Raw genomic sequence first — 16,053 nt, 5'->3', positions numbered from 1 at the left:
TATATACTTCCTAGTCACTAATGTATTAGTCACTATTTTATTAGTCAAACATAATATTAAAACGACCTATAATTTTTTTAAGCTTTAAATTTTAATACTTGAACTGGATATATTCCTATATTTGCTAAAAATACATTTTGGTTTTGATTTTTAAGTAAGCTGTTGGTTTCACCATTATTTTTCATAATTTATGAAACCGACTGTTTTAATAATTTATAATTAATCATTCATTAAAAGTTATAAAATATTGAAGGAGGTTGTTAAAATCCATCAAAAATAATAATTCGTAGTTTTTCTATATCAGAAGAGAAATATTAAAATCTTTATACTCTCATTTCAATCCACCAAGAAGTTACTAGACACTTAAGTTATTCCAGAAATATTTGTATTGACAATAGAATAGGAAAATGTTACTAGTAATTATATTAAAAACCATTCAAACTATGTTAGGAATAAAAATTATATTCAATTTCTGTGAGCACAGTATATTAACATTAAAACTGTCAAAGATATTTTAATCTACAAAACAGCAGATGATTGTTATCTGTGTTATGCACAAAGAAATGGAAATATAAACAATTAGGATCTTTATGCATGATATATATATTGTCACATTTTATCAAAATTGATGAGTTAGAAGAATAACAAAATAAAATTCACAATGGTCAGTTCAAGCTTTATAAGAATTAAATTTACAGCTTCAGTAAAGCTTGAGAAATTTATTTAACTACAAATATGATTGAAAAATTGACAATATTTTGTTTAATGTGCTAAATAACAATACAGCAGTTATCCTATTTACAATTTATTTAATGTCATAATATTTAATTCAATACTTTCTCCTACAGAATTAGTAAACTAATGTTTTAGGAAAAAATAATAATAATAAAACTGCGATAAGAAGTTTTTCCTAGGATTCAGACGTAGTAAAACTGCAAAAAAGCAACCTGGTTATGATGGAGAGGACAGATGGCCAATAACCACTACAGGTGGTCGAAATTGGAAAGACCATTTTCAACAATTGCCTTTAAAAGAAGGAGAAAGCATCTTCTAGCTTTTCTCACTGAATGCCATATTCAAAGTAGCTTTGCTGAGTGTGAGTTCTCAAAGCTTAACAAATAGTTTCAAAGCTAATTTAAATGTTAAAAAAAAAAATCATATCGTCATTTTTTTTTGCTTTTGAGACTGTTACATAACATGGAATTTAATAAGAATGTGATCTCATTTTGCAAGCACTTTCCATTTACAACATATATGCTGTTTGTATATCTGCTTCATTTTGTTCTTATGCATAAAAAACACATAGAGAGAGCACTTATCAGCACTTTAGTGATAATGGCCAGGATAATTCTGCAAATACATTTGCTTATGATGTAAATGGGCTAAAATTCTCAATAGAAAGAATTTCATTAGTAATGATGTGTCATTGGTAACTATTTTTACATTGTAAATACAGAAAAAAAGATTAAATGGACGAATCTATAAATGATAGCTTTCACAGAATCTCATTCTATGTAATTACTTTAGTAACAAATGACATAAAAAAACTGAACTAAAATTTTAGAATAAAATATTTTAAATTTCCCATTAAATATCAATTTGTAGAAAAATGTCATTAAATAGGTTTTAATATAAACTCTTTTTAATCATTTATACAGCATACATATACTGAATAAAATGAAGATTACAACACAATAGTATTTTTTGTATATATCATTCAAAAAATCTAGTGACAAAATTAAATAGTGATTATATGAAGATAGATAAAATACAAATTACAGAATGATAATACAAGAATAAACCAAAAATCAGAAAAAATTTATGTTTGTAAAGAATGGCTATCAATAATCAATGGAAACTAATTTAAATACTTACCATTTCATTTATATAGCAGTATTTCTACTCATAATAAAGGACATATATATTAGAACCCTTAAGATAGACCATATGATCTAAAGCTACCAATTTTGGCACATATATACTCCAAGTGAAAATGAACAACTCAGAGTGATTATTTTAAAATTTAATTAATCAAAAAAAGTGTTGGCATTTTTTTGGTCTTGTTCATAATGCAGTAAAATGTTATAAAAAACTTAAAATATTATCTCTTTAAATAATACACATAACTAAAAAAATATTTTTATGTATAATTTTCAACAATAGTTTTCATTATTATGAAAAAAAATTGAAAACATTTTTGTTCATTTATAAAGTATTTAACTGTAAGATTTCCTTCCTGTGATGAAAGCTAAGGATGCTGCTAGATATCAGCACAGTTTATATGAGGAATCAAAAAATAATAAACATTTCAATGGCATTTTGATGCTATGGGATTAGATTCCATTAGGAACTTGGTATGTAAATTAAGCAGAAATGGTACAAAGTTATAAAAATAAAATAGTTTTCACATCAGACAAAAATTCCTGTTTACAAATAAATGGTAGAGAGAAACATCTAATAACACTTAGCAGATTTAATTGAAATAAAATGTAACCAATATTACCAGGGTCAAAGTCGGCAAGACATGAATCTAGGTATTGTGTTGCTCAGTAGGCCAGACCATTTGATCTAGAAGCTACCAAATCTGGTGCAGATATACTTTTGAGGATAGAAATGTAAATCTTGGAGTGATTTTTAAAAAATTTTAATTAATTAAAAAAGCTGTATTTTTACGTTTTCTTGCAAATACTTCCAAAAATATTCCCACCCAAAAAACAATTCTTGCGGTCTTCAAAGTCCAAAAATTATATTTTCAATCATGCCAATTTAGATGCTGTCAAATTCTTTACGCTAAATTTAATTAACTTTTAAACATGTTTTTAAATATATTTCCCACAATATTTTTATTATAGTGAATGAAACCTAAATCGTTTTCTCCTATTTCATCAAACGCTGACTGCATGATTTTCTCTCATAGTTGAAAGTTAAAAAAGGATTCTGTTTATATTTATATACTTTACAGGATGGATAAAAAAAGTAAAGTAGTTATAATATTGGTAAATTTAAAAAATAAATAAACTGGACATAATACTGTTATGATTTCATGAAATTGTTCATAAAAATAATGAACAGAACACACAGAAAATTATTAAAATAAGGTGGCTTTAATGCCTGACAATTTGATTCAATTATGGACATTAAGTTATTTTGTAAATTATTTAACTGAAATTAATCTCTAATCTAATATCAACCAATACCTCTGGCAAACCAATTGATCATAAAATGTGACTAGCATATTATATTTACAAATCATCATTATGAAGACCCTATTGCTACAAAATTATTGGAGAACTTATGCTCATTACCCAAGAATGTGCTTTTTTCATTATTCTAACTTTTTAGTATAAAGCTACATTTCATTGATAAGAATGCATTTCAGAGAGTTAGAATAATAAAAAGTATACATTATTAAAATTTGTGTTCTTAGAGCATACTATAAATTTATATGAATTCCATTAACAAAAGTAACTCTTTTATGGACTTTGAATAATTTTTATCATTATTTCATATTAATTTATAAAAAAATATATTAAAAATGACAGATAGCTAATGCTTTTTAAAAAAGTGTCTCATAATGAATAATTTAACTTTCTTTATGAATTTATTTAACTTTCTGACAATTTCTGCACAAATGCAGCCACGAGTAAAATATTTAATATGCTATAATTGCATTTAGCCATTTAAAATAAAATCTTCAAAATATGGTGCATTTTTAAGGTGTGTGTGTGGGGGGGGGAGCAAAAAATTTCCTGCATAAAGTCATTCCAAGTATATTAAAATATTTAATCTTAAATTCTTAATAACATTTAATACAAACTTTAAGGCCTGCATTCCAATCAGATTTCTGAAGAACAATATTTTTCTTAGAAATTTCAGCAGAAAATTTTCCATCTGATCAGAAACTTTAAATTATAAACATATTTCTCAACAAGATGAAGACCATTTGTTTCTTCTCTGAAATTACCAAAACAAGTTTTTTTTAATTATTATTTTATAATTCTTAATAGTTTTAAAGGGGATATTTTTAGTAGTTTTCTAGATAACTATGATTTAAATGATATCTTATTCTTTTTGGATTACAAGTAGCTTTCCAAGTTTAGAATGATTTTGAAAGAGACATTAATATATCAAATAAATGAAATTCTCAAGAAATTTATTAACTACTCATCAAAAATACTATTATTCTAAAGCATGAGAATACTACAAAAAAATGTGACTCCTTTAGTGGGGAAAAGAAATCCTTATCAATGAATTGTATAGTAAAATTTCAATTACAAGATAAGATATAAATAAAATGTTTCTATTCTTTTATAAAATATTAAATCTGCAACTGTATTACATAAGTGCTTGTGTGTGATGAATTGCAATTTTAAAATTACTGATTTTCTCACTTACTTAAATCCAAACATATGAATACTTTAACTTCTATGTCACAGAAGTTTTTAGTTTATTTTACGACATATATTTAAGGTAAAGCTGCAAAAAATAACTAGTCAACATTTTTATAGGTGAAATTCAGTCTTAGATACATAAAAAAATAAAATCCATTCTCATGCTTTGTTTATTTTGGTCTTAGTTGCTGTCAGCATACTCTCCGAGTTCCTGGCCATGATTAATAAAAAAAATTTTTAAGATGAAAAATTTTGCTAATTATGAAAAATATGCAGAGCAATGCTTCAAAGAATGATTCTCTGGTTCATTTAACACTGAATGGCATATAACGTTCTTTGATTTAAGGAGAAGCAAAAGTGGTGTTTTATTTAGTTTCAATTCAATTTTATTCTTCATAATGTAATGGAAGGAGTTCAATTTATTATCAATATTCCTTGGTCAGAGCTATGACCAGACAATGCTCTAAACTGAATAGGAAAGCAGAAAATAGGAAAAGGAAATTGTATAAAAAATATCTTGTACTTTTATAGGTTAAGAATGGAATTTTGCAAAGAAATATTTCCAGCTTTAGCTTGTGAAGTGTTGTTCCACAATATTCGGAAAGTTCAAGTTTTAGAGAATCTCGAGTGATTAGAAAATAATTATTTTTAAAACATGGATAAATTGAAATTATTGCACATGCACACTGTCGTAAAAGAATAATGCAAGTGACATATTCTATATAAAGTTAGGTTTTCAATTTATATAGAATATATTGAAAACTCAAACTTCCTAAAGTTATGTTTAGCAACAACAAAAATTCTTCAGTCTTGAAATTTAAATTTATGCCAATTCCACATACCATTTTTTTCTTCTTGTCTCATCTTAAATGAAATCTTTAAAATTTGAAATAAATCTGTATTCCTTCTTTTTTTTAATGTTAATGCAATTATTTACTTTTGTGAGTATATACCCCCCCCCAAAAGGGAAAAGGGAAAAACAAACAAACAGTTGATCTGTAAGGCAAGAAGTTGCATTAAATGTGTAAAATTACTCACCTAGTTCAGAAACCATGTTTTGGCAAGTTTTTTCATTAAAAGAATGAGACTTAGAAGAAGAAACACTTCCAGATTTAGTTACACCAGAAAACTTCTGATCCAGTTGTTTTTCAACTTCTATAATTATATAATGATTTTAATTAACAAATGAATTTCATGAATATTTTAATATTGAATAAATAAAAAAAAGGAAGATGAAGCATTGACCCTTTTCAAACCCAACAATGATATGAGTGCAAAACACGTTTTCAGTACAAAATAAAATACGTTGGATGAATACACAATATGTATTTTTCTAGTATCCTATTCAAACAAAAATAACTGTAGTTGATTTACATTAATAAATATATCAATCAAGATATTAAAGCAATGATTTATTAGCCTTGTTATCACCACATTGTATATATTATAAGTAATACGATGAACAACTATTTCATAAATCACTGTACAAAACAATTTAATAAAGAAAGCATTTATGTATTTCAAAGCTTATGGAGAGAAACATTATTCATATGATTAGTTCGAAAACAACTTTAGATAATTGAACTAAGATTTTTAATTAAACTATTTCCTTTAAAAGATCAAAAGCAAAAGAAAAATAATAAGACCACCCTCTCCAAAAAAGTAGGTTGTTTGTATCATTTTCAACATTTAAAGAAAATATGAAATTTCAACATCATATGCATTAAAAATAGGTCCTTAATGTTTTGGAATTTGATAAAAATTATAGTAAAAAACATCATTAATTGTAAATATTCCAAAAAGAAAAATAAGGCCATAAATAAATACAGATAAGTTGAGATAGTATGTTTATATCATTCATAAATTTAAAGGAATATAAAAAGCTGAAATTATAATAGAATGTTGGAAAAGTTACTTTCAATTTATAGTAAATAAGGAATTTAATAAAATGAAATTAGGAGTTGGGTGAGAACAATATAAAATAATAATGAATATCTGATAACCATAAATAATCCATAATTTCTCTTAATTCTGAAATGAATAACAATATTACAATTGCAATGATAAAAATTAAACACTGTTAATAAATTTTTAGAAAATTTTTGAATGTAAGGAAATATTTTTTTTTATAAGCGGACGTCAAAACTGCACAAAGTAAAAAAATATTAGAAAGAATTCTGTTCATATTTGTTACAGTTAAAAAAGTTGGAAAAATTCCTTTATTTCAGTGATTAATCACATTAATCAAACATTCAATAATTATTATCTATTTTGATAATTTGAAGGAACAAAAGAGTATTAAATAAGGAAATATTCCGCATAAGAAATACAACTGCATCAGACTTTTATTACTCTTAAATAATTTCATCAACATTATTTCCTCTTTTAAAAAATCACATATGTGATTTTTAGTAAACCTATAAATACAAAAATACTACATAATAAGCAAAATGGTAAACAAAAAGAAATTTGTAGCTTTTACCTAAAGATTCCCTTCCCCCCATTCATACACTGAAACTTAAGAACATAACACTATGGGCGAAATCTCTCTTAACTTTTTTTTATTTGAAAAAAAATACTTTTATATTATAATAAGCATATATTATTAATGTTAGTAAGAGAATAGTAATTGCACATTCCAGTAAGACTAACTGAATAAGATGTATTATAAAAAAGTAATTATTAAAAAAATTCTGTGGATTACACAGAACTTATTATTTATCACATTCATTCAATAACATATGCAGTGTTTTTACTGGCAAACTAAAGCTATGTAAAAACATATACAAAAAAAAAAAGAAAAAAGGAAGGGAGTCTGAATGAGAAAAGCAAAATAAACTATAGTTTATGTTATGAGAAATTGGGTATTCCCCCCCCTAGTAATTATTAATGCAATACATTCAGGGTAATTTCAACACTCCCAAACATTAGTACGTGAACATTACTAAATATTTTTTTTTTTTCAAGTTTCATGGAAGGAAAAAAATTATATGCAAGCAAAAATAATGGAAAACTTTTACTATCCCAGTACTTCAATCCCTACTCCATCAAAATCATTCAATGATGATGTAAAGCACCTGGAAGCTTTCGCATGTAATAGATCACTGGAAGTGATATAAGTAGAAATGTTAATGAATAATTAACAGAAAAAGTATTTAGAAATAATTGTTACAACAAAAAATTAGCCAATTTAAATATAAATGAATTGCAGCTCACTAAGCAACATAACACTGGAAAACTCAAAAGTAAAAATAAACAATTTAACATAAAATTGTCATTTACATGCAGTAAAAAGCATTTATATAGTTTGATTTTCCCAATAAAATTTCACCAACATAGCAACAAATAATAAAGCTACGAATATCCCCATATAACTTAATAATACTTCGAAAGAGCTTACAGCAGAAAAAGAAAAGCCAAATTAGAGTACTAATTTCATTTTTAGATAACTTTATAATTAACAAATAATTGCTAGAAAAAAATAGGTTAACATTTTAACAATTAAAGTAATTAAAATGTATTGCTTAAATTTTCTAAGATAATTGCACAAAATTTTCTTTTTTTTTCCCCCTCCTGTTTCAAAAGTTTTTCAGATGTTAATGACAGAAAATTCATCATTAGGCACAATTTAAATAAGAATTAAAACTTAAGAACAGTCATAAAATGCACATCATATTATCATGCATTTAAACTATAGAGCAAACTCTAAAACTCCTATAAATTTAACCTCTAATATAATATAACACATTTAACCTCTATCTAGCTTTGAAGGTATACTAAGCAAAACAATTTGCACTAACAACCTACTAATAATTGAACATCACTTTTTCATATGTTTATTTGCATCATTAACACAACTTCAACTGACTTTAAGCTATTCAAATTTTAAATTCTGATGTCACTTGCATGTTTGAAAATTATTTGTGAATATAACATGGATACTACAAAAATACTACAGAACATTCAAGAAGTTACTGAAACAGAATATGATTGAGATCACTTAAAATTACTAAAATTGTTAATATGGAATATGTGTGTGTGTCTCTCTATGTGCAAAATAGAATATGATACTTCCACAGCAAAATGGCTTAAAAATATATTTATTATTTATACGAAAATCTATTAAAAACTAAATAAGCATTTTTACCAAGTACGCATTAAAAAATCGATCTAATGCACGTTTTCTCTATTAATTTATTTTACAGAAGGATTAAATTATATTGTAATCAAAGAATAAATAGAATTGAACAATTGTTTAATTTTTACCATTGTGTACATTTTTCTCTAGACATGCATATATCAATATAAAAGTCAAAAGACTAATCTAAAAATATTATTTATATATTTAAATTATATTATTCATAAATTTTTTTTCTCTAAGTTCATAATATATGAAAAAGTTTTGATATATAGCAATATTAGATTCAGCTAATAAACTATTCTAAAAATTTTACCTTCAATTATATCAGAGTTTTGAAACATATTTTCCAGTATTTCATGAATATCTTTGAAGGTAGGTCTATCATTGGGCTCCCAAAGCCAGCCTGCAAAAGGAAAATAAATACATATGAAATGATAGTTCCTGATTTCTTCCATACATTTTACTTGGTTTATTATAGTTTAGATCTCCAGTTTTATCAATAATGTTACAGAAATACTAACCAATATAAACAACTTTTGAATTGTATAATTATAAGAACAAACCAGCTAGTTCAGAAGGCATTTAGTTATGAATTAATATGTAATGTTGGACAATATAACTAATAATAATATAATGCTAATTTGGAAAGAATTTAATTTTTTTACTATAAATATCAATGTAACAGTCCTAAAAGCAGAAAAGTTTAAAATACTAAAATAATAAGGCCCAGGTATTTAAAGATTATGGCTGCACAGATTAATAGAAATTTGAAGCAATTTTCTGGTTACAAACTGCTTTGAACCACAGACATAAGATTTTAAAAATTTATGTCATATTACGTAATGCAGATATGACACATGCTAGGAACAATAAACCTAACTTAATAGTAGAAATAATTCATTCTTCTACTCCAAATATAAACAACAAGCAAATAACAGGGGTGTTTGTGGGACCACAAAAAATCCCCTGAAACTTTTACGGAGTTACTACCGACATTTTGGAGTTTCGAGAAGGGGGGGGGGGGAGAAATGAAAAATTACAATTATGAAGTATTGAATGACCTAATTATAAAAGTTCAATGAATTACTTTTTTTGCAAAATTAATAACCATAAATTTTCAAACATATAAACTACTACATTTTATGTAAATATTTTAAATTACCTGAATTAATTCTTTAAAAAAATTATCTAATTTCTGCTGCTTTTTTTTATTTTCTGATGTTTGTGGGCTGGTCTTTCTTTAGTGGTGAACTTCATAATTGCGGGAAGGTTGACTTTTATTTTCCTCATTTACAGTTAAAGAAATTTCCTCGAGAACTGCACATGCAGAGGTGGAAGCAGTTTGCTTTTCTGCTAATGTAGAAAGTTTTTCAGAGACTTTTATAGGTGACTCATCTGAAATACATGTTTTTAAGTCCTCTTGATATGTTTTCCAACTTCTGTTCATATTCAGTAAGAGATCTTTGTGAAGTGGATCAGTCATTGGATTTTTTGAGCCATATTTTTCACATGAGGTTTCTTTAGAAGCCATTAAATCATATTTAATAGTCTGCACTGCATCTAGGGAATCAATCTTAAGAGATGTTCTATAGTCAGTGACAAGTGTATCCATTAAGTTGAATGCACTTTCCACTAATGGGCCATGGAAGCAGCTAAGGTAGGCTTTGGCCACTTTAGCCAATGTAGGATACTTATAATCATTTGTGAAATCATCTTTTAAATTAAAAACTTTAGACCAATATTTATCAATTGTACACTTGACTTGATTTCCACTTTCATCAGATGTGTAGAGCATTTCTTTGGTGATATCAATATCACTCTGGTATAACCTTATTTCAGCTTTTACTTTTGACTTTTCATTATCACTAAAAATATGGGACATAAAAGATGATAATTTTTCAAAAGCTAATATTGTACTGGTTTTACCTCTTAGCTCTGGATCTAATGCTGTAAAACTAATTAGATATGAATTTTTAAGGGGTAATTTCTGTTTCATATGCTGTGCTGTATTAGTATAAGCTTTCATCAGAGAAATTTGGAATTCTTTTGCTATTGGATGATTGGATTTTAGAATGATTTGTGAAAGCCTTGAATCCTTCCCCACCATACTTCAGCAGTGAGTTACAAAAAACACAATATGCTTGTCCAGCAACATTTATTTTCTTGCACCATGTGCCGATGGTATCCCCATTACCATCTCTCCGTTCAATCCAATTCCACCTAAATGCCTTCAGGACACCTTCTTCTAATTGTATAATATCACTATTTATATCGAGAAATTTCATAGTGAAATTCTCTTGCGTACATAAATAAAAATATATTTCAATAAATGAAACGAAAAATTTACACGTGCATCAATAAATGAAACGAAAATTTTACACTGCGGAGAAAAAAAAAGTTGCGAAGCGATCAATGTCAAATAGCTAATACGACGAAAAATCCCCCTTCTCTACTTATTGGCGCCACGCCAGGAGAGATAAGACCTTTGAACCCAGAGTCACGTGATCGCACATCTGGTCGAACGAAGTCTCTCCCTTTTTTTTCTGCCGCGCCTACTTGCCGAAAAGAATCCAGAAGAGAATGTCCGAGAACCGGGGGAATGAGTCATAACTCGCAATAAGGAAAGAACAAAAAAGAAGTTTTTTCCCCCTTTTCACGCATTATCACTGCCTTTGGAGAAAGAAAGGAAAAGTTTTCACCACACACACTGACCTTGCGTTTTCTGCTTTCAAAGCAAACAAAATTACCCAGATCAAAATAAATAATTCATTATTATTCCTATTTCCTTTTGAACGACGATCCCCGGAATTTCCGGGTATCGAAGTTCAAAATCCCCGGAATTCCGGGGTTTCCCCGGAGCACAAACACCCCTGAAATAATGTATAATTAAAGAACAACAAAATAGATCAATTTGTACAAAAGAGACTTTAGTTATTAAAAATATTATAGCTTATAAAATATTAAGAAGTAATTATTCATAAAAGAAAATTGCTTGATCTTCAGAATGCTGAAATTTGTGTAGAAATGTGACGTCGTATAAAGTTTTCAACTGAAAATTTCAAATAAAAGCTCCTATTAAAAAGCTTTTACTTTAAAATAAAGTATTTAATAAAATATTTCTAAGAAATACGATGACATAGGCATGTTTAATGGATATTTTAAAAAATCATAAAATACTTAAATTGCAAAATGATTTGAAGGATAGTCATTTCATTCAGTTTTTTAAGGGGGAGGGGGAGGAGATGAATGAGGTAAGTGGCGCCATAAAGAACTGTAACATTGAATCCAGGTAAATAAAATATTTATGAGTTTTTGTGCTTCTCATTCTATTATATAATTTCTGATTAAAAATGTCATATGGTAAATTAAAAAAGCATTTTACCTCATGGTGGAGATTATGGGAAAATTTTGTAATGAATTTTTAATTAAGAATTGCTCTACTCATTCATTCACATTAATGGCCCTTACTAGCACTTTTTTTGTTAAAAAAAATCGACTATTCTCCAAAAGTGTGTAGAATATTTTCTCTACAAACTGTTTTTCAGTGCAATATATATATATATTTTTTCTCTAAGTAACTAAAATATGGCAAGAATGCAAATGAATCAGCTTCATTATTCAAGTAATAAAAATGTAAGATTTTTTTTTTTAAAAAAAAATTCCAATAAAAGTTTTCCAGAACAGTTCTGAATAAAATAAAAATACAAGAGAATTTAGATGTAGAAACAGATCTCTCTTAAAAAGAAAATTGTTAGTTAATCTGCCCTTCCTCTTTGCTAGTATTATCACCAGATATTTAAATACTGTTGCTTAATACACACTTACGTGAAATCTACAAATTAACTACATAACTAGAAAAGATATGATCTAATTATCTAAGATATGAATAAATGAATAGATAAATGTTGGATTTCCACAACATAATGTAAATCCTTGATGAAAATTTAGAAATTTTACTGAATCTCTTATATGATCCTTGGATAAAGCCACAAATGTCTTACATGGCGTTAATAAAAAAAATATTTTAAAAATATTAATCTTTTTAGTGAATTTATCAATTTTACTGAATCTATCATATGATCTTTGACATTATTTGGTGAGTAATCCCTAGCAATTAGCAACAAGAATTTGAAAATCAAATTTTTGTTTTAATCCTGTTGTATTCAACCAACTGAAACCTAAATTTAGCATGGAACAGCAAATGTAGTCACAAAATTACATACCAAGCTTCATATATTTATTTCATTGCATTGTTGAGTTATTGAGTTTAAATGATTATGGAAGTACAGACTGACAGAAAATTAACCCCTCAAGGATTTGTATTAAATATTCTTATAGTGTGATTAAACTTATTGTTCCAATGGAAATATAAAGAAATAACATGTAAATACTTACATTCTTTCATTAACTCATATATACGAGAAGGACAACCTGCTGGACACTCCATTCGATATCCAGATTCAAGCATATGATACACATCTGTTAGTTCCACTCCAGGATATGGGGACATTCCATAAGTGGCTATTTCCCACAGAAGAATACCAAAGGCTAAATATCAATGGAAAAACTTAATATAAATTTAAACTTATAGAATATACTTATAAAACTGAAATTTGGCTAATTGCCTTTGGCAATCAACTATATGACAATAATCGATTTTTAAAAAAATAATTGGCTAAATCAAATTACAATTTGCAGCATTAAACACTATATTATCTTTGCCAATTTTTATTTCATATTAAATCAAAATACCAAAGATCAGATGCATTTCATATCAAATCAATGAGTTGCTTCTCTCAACTATCATCCAGTTTCAAAAGGAATTGTTTAACTGCTCATTCTCTGTTTGAAAAATCCTTGACTCAGTATGCCAGTCATGATAATAAAATAAAATATATAAATACCGATTTTGCCAATTTCAATATCATAAAAATGTTCATGACTTTTCAATATGTCATTATTGCCTATTTTTGAGAGATACTGAAAATTAACAGTTGTACCATTTTTGACAATTTTGACCAATATTTTGGAAACAGAAACCAATCAAAATACTCTACCATTATTATTAAGCCATCATGATTAAAAGTAACACTTTTTATTTTGAGAAGATATATTTCAGCAAACCTCATTAACATGACTTTGCTAATATCATAAAAAAAATCAAATAGAAAAAATAGTAATGTCTTTATATAAAGCTTCCCTGGAAATGAAATGTTGTGATTTGTATATATGTTTCAAGTAATAGAAGCTCAATATATTTATTTGAGGAAATATAAAATGTATAAAATTTAACACTAACAATCCTATACTTCAAGAGAATAACACAAGTTAGAATTTCCATATAATTAAATGTAACAACAAATGAAAACTACATAATTACAAGGCTAGGCAAAATCAGTAAAATAAAAATTGTGAAATGTTAACAAAAGAAATTTTATTTTACAGTAAGCTTACCCCAAACATCTGACTTAGTAGAAAATTTATTATAAGCTAAACCTTCTGGGGCAGTCCATTTAATAGGAAATTTAGCACCAGCATGAGCAGTGTAAGTATCATCTCTCATTAAACGTGCTAATCCAAAATCAGCAACTTTTACAAGATGGCCATCTCCAACTAGGCAGTTTCTGGCGGCAAGATCTCTGTAAAATACCAATAATTAATAAAAATAGAATTCAAAATGTTTCAAACATTTGAATACATGAATCTAGCCATGATCAAGGGCCTATTCATTTGTGACTAATTTCTAAATCATATCAAATAAGCATATACTTTTAGCTAGAAAAATGCTTTAAATGAAGTAAGAATTATATTTTATGTTGTTTAAGTCAATTAATGTACTGCTGAACAAATTACAAAGTCTAAATTTTTATACATTTTCCTGGTTCTATTAGTCAAGATCAGCAAAATATTTTTGACATTCTAATATATATAAAAAAAATCACTGATTTGCAATTAAAAAAAGCTTATCAAATTATATTATTTTAAGCATATCGATAACCACAATGAGAAAATACCATACACTGTTAAAATTTCCTCAATATAGCCTTTGAAATATGGTCCAAACTAATGATACTCAAAGCTTCGTAACCTGGTTAGTTCAGTCTCAGAAATATACATTTTTATTTATTTATTTGCTTAAAATGCCGGCTCATTTCAATAAATATGATTAATAGAACATGCAACAAAATAATAATTCTTTTAATTATTATTATTATATAGCATATATTTTCAACTAGAAACATGTCTATATTTTAATCAGGAAAAATTTAATTATTGGGCCTTGACCAGAATGGTCATGTTTTATATGCTACTATAAATATTAATTTGTTTTAAAACATAATATAGTCCAATATTTTTTATTAATTATTATGCAAAGCTGCATATATATATATATATATATATATACATATTATTCTCTGCAAATAATTATATCCCTCCATACCATTTCTTTCTTTGTATTATATTATAATAAATTATGTTTACACTACGAAATACATACTAAAAAACTTTTTTTAAATGGAAACTGCACTCATTCAAGAAATACAGTGTGAGTCAAAAAAAAGTAAACACTAATTTTTCATGTGTGAAACAATATATAGCAAATATATTATTGACTTGTAACATAAATTAATATTGCATAGTTAAATAATTAATATTAAAATATTTAAATCGTTATAAATATTAAACAAATTGTAATTACAAGAAGAAATAAGCCGCTTAATCAAAAAATACACCCATTTTTGAGCGTTAAAAAAAAGTAAACACTGACAAGTCTTTCACTATAACGTTATCAATTTTGTAAGTGCCACCACTTTTTTTTCACAGAATCTTAAACAAAAGTGAATTCTTGATGTACATTTCGCTCTTCTGTTAATTTCTGAAATTTTCTGGAACATTTTTAGAAAACTGGATATGGGGAAACAAACATCACTAGAAACGAGAAAAATAATAATAAATTTGAAGAAAAACGGAAAATCATTACGTGAAATAGGACAAATTGTCCAAAGGAATCATTGCACGGTCAAAAAAATCATTGACAAATATACGAAGTATAAGCAGATTAAGGATTTTGAAAGAACAGGAAGACCAAGAAGACTTACTGATGCAGAAGTTAGAACTGTAGTACGAGAGATAAAACAAAATCCAGCTGAAAGTGCTGTAAAGATAGCGCAAAATGTATCTCAGACATCAGGAAAATCAGTAAGCGCAAGTACTATAAGAAGAACTCTTAATGATCATGGGTTACATGGTAGGATACCGCGTAAAAAGCCATTCATATCGAAAACAAATCAAAATAAGCGCCTGAATTTTGCTAGGAAGTACGAAAAAAATGATTTAAATTTTTGGAATAATATTTTATTTAGTGATGAAAAAAAAATTGAAATTTTGGCCCCTAAAAAGCAGTCGAAAATATGGCGATCGAAGAACGAAGAATTTGATGATAAATGTACAGTTAAAACAATTAAACATGGGGGTGGCTCTATTATGGTCTGGGGATGTATGGCGGCAGCAGGGGTCGGA

General features: G+C 26.9%; 1 protein-coding gene across 1 annotated transcript in view; it reads right to left on the bottom strand.

The window, feature by feature from the left end:
• The window catches only part of LOC129980968 (tyrosine-protein kinase Abl-like), a 37,982-nt gene that overhangs the window by 6,779 nt on the left and 15,150 nt on the right, over window positions 1-16,053 (bottom strand). The window contains exons 7-10 of the mRNA XM_056091512.1: window positions 13,987-14,171; window positions 12,928-13,080; window positions 8,846-8,935; window positions 5,430-5,546 (exon numbers count right to left, since the gene is read on the bottom strand). Of these exons, the coding sequence (XP_055947487.1) occupies window positions 5,430-5,546; window positions 8,846-8,935; window positions 12,928-13,080; window positions 13,987-14,171 (545 nt within the window). The remainder of the gene's footprint in view (window positions 1-5,429; window positions 5,547-8,845; window positions 8,936-12,927; window positions 13,081-13,986; window positions 14,172-16,053) is intronic.

This window comes from Argiope bruennichi, chromosome 8 (genome assembly GCF_947563725.1).
Source record: "Argiope bruennichi chromosome 8, qqArgBrue1.1, whole genome shotgun sequence".
Lineage (NCBI taxonomy): Eukaryota > Metazoa > Arthropoda > Arachnida > Araneae > Araneidae > Argiope > Argiope bruennichi.
This window is presented reverse-complemented; position numbering and strand designations above follow the sequence as displayed.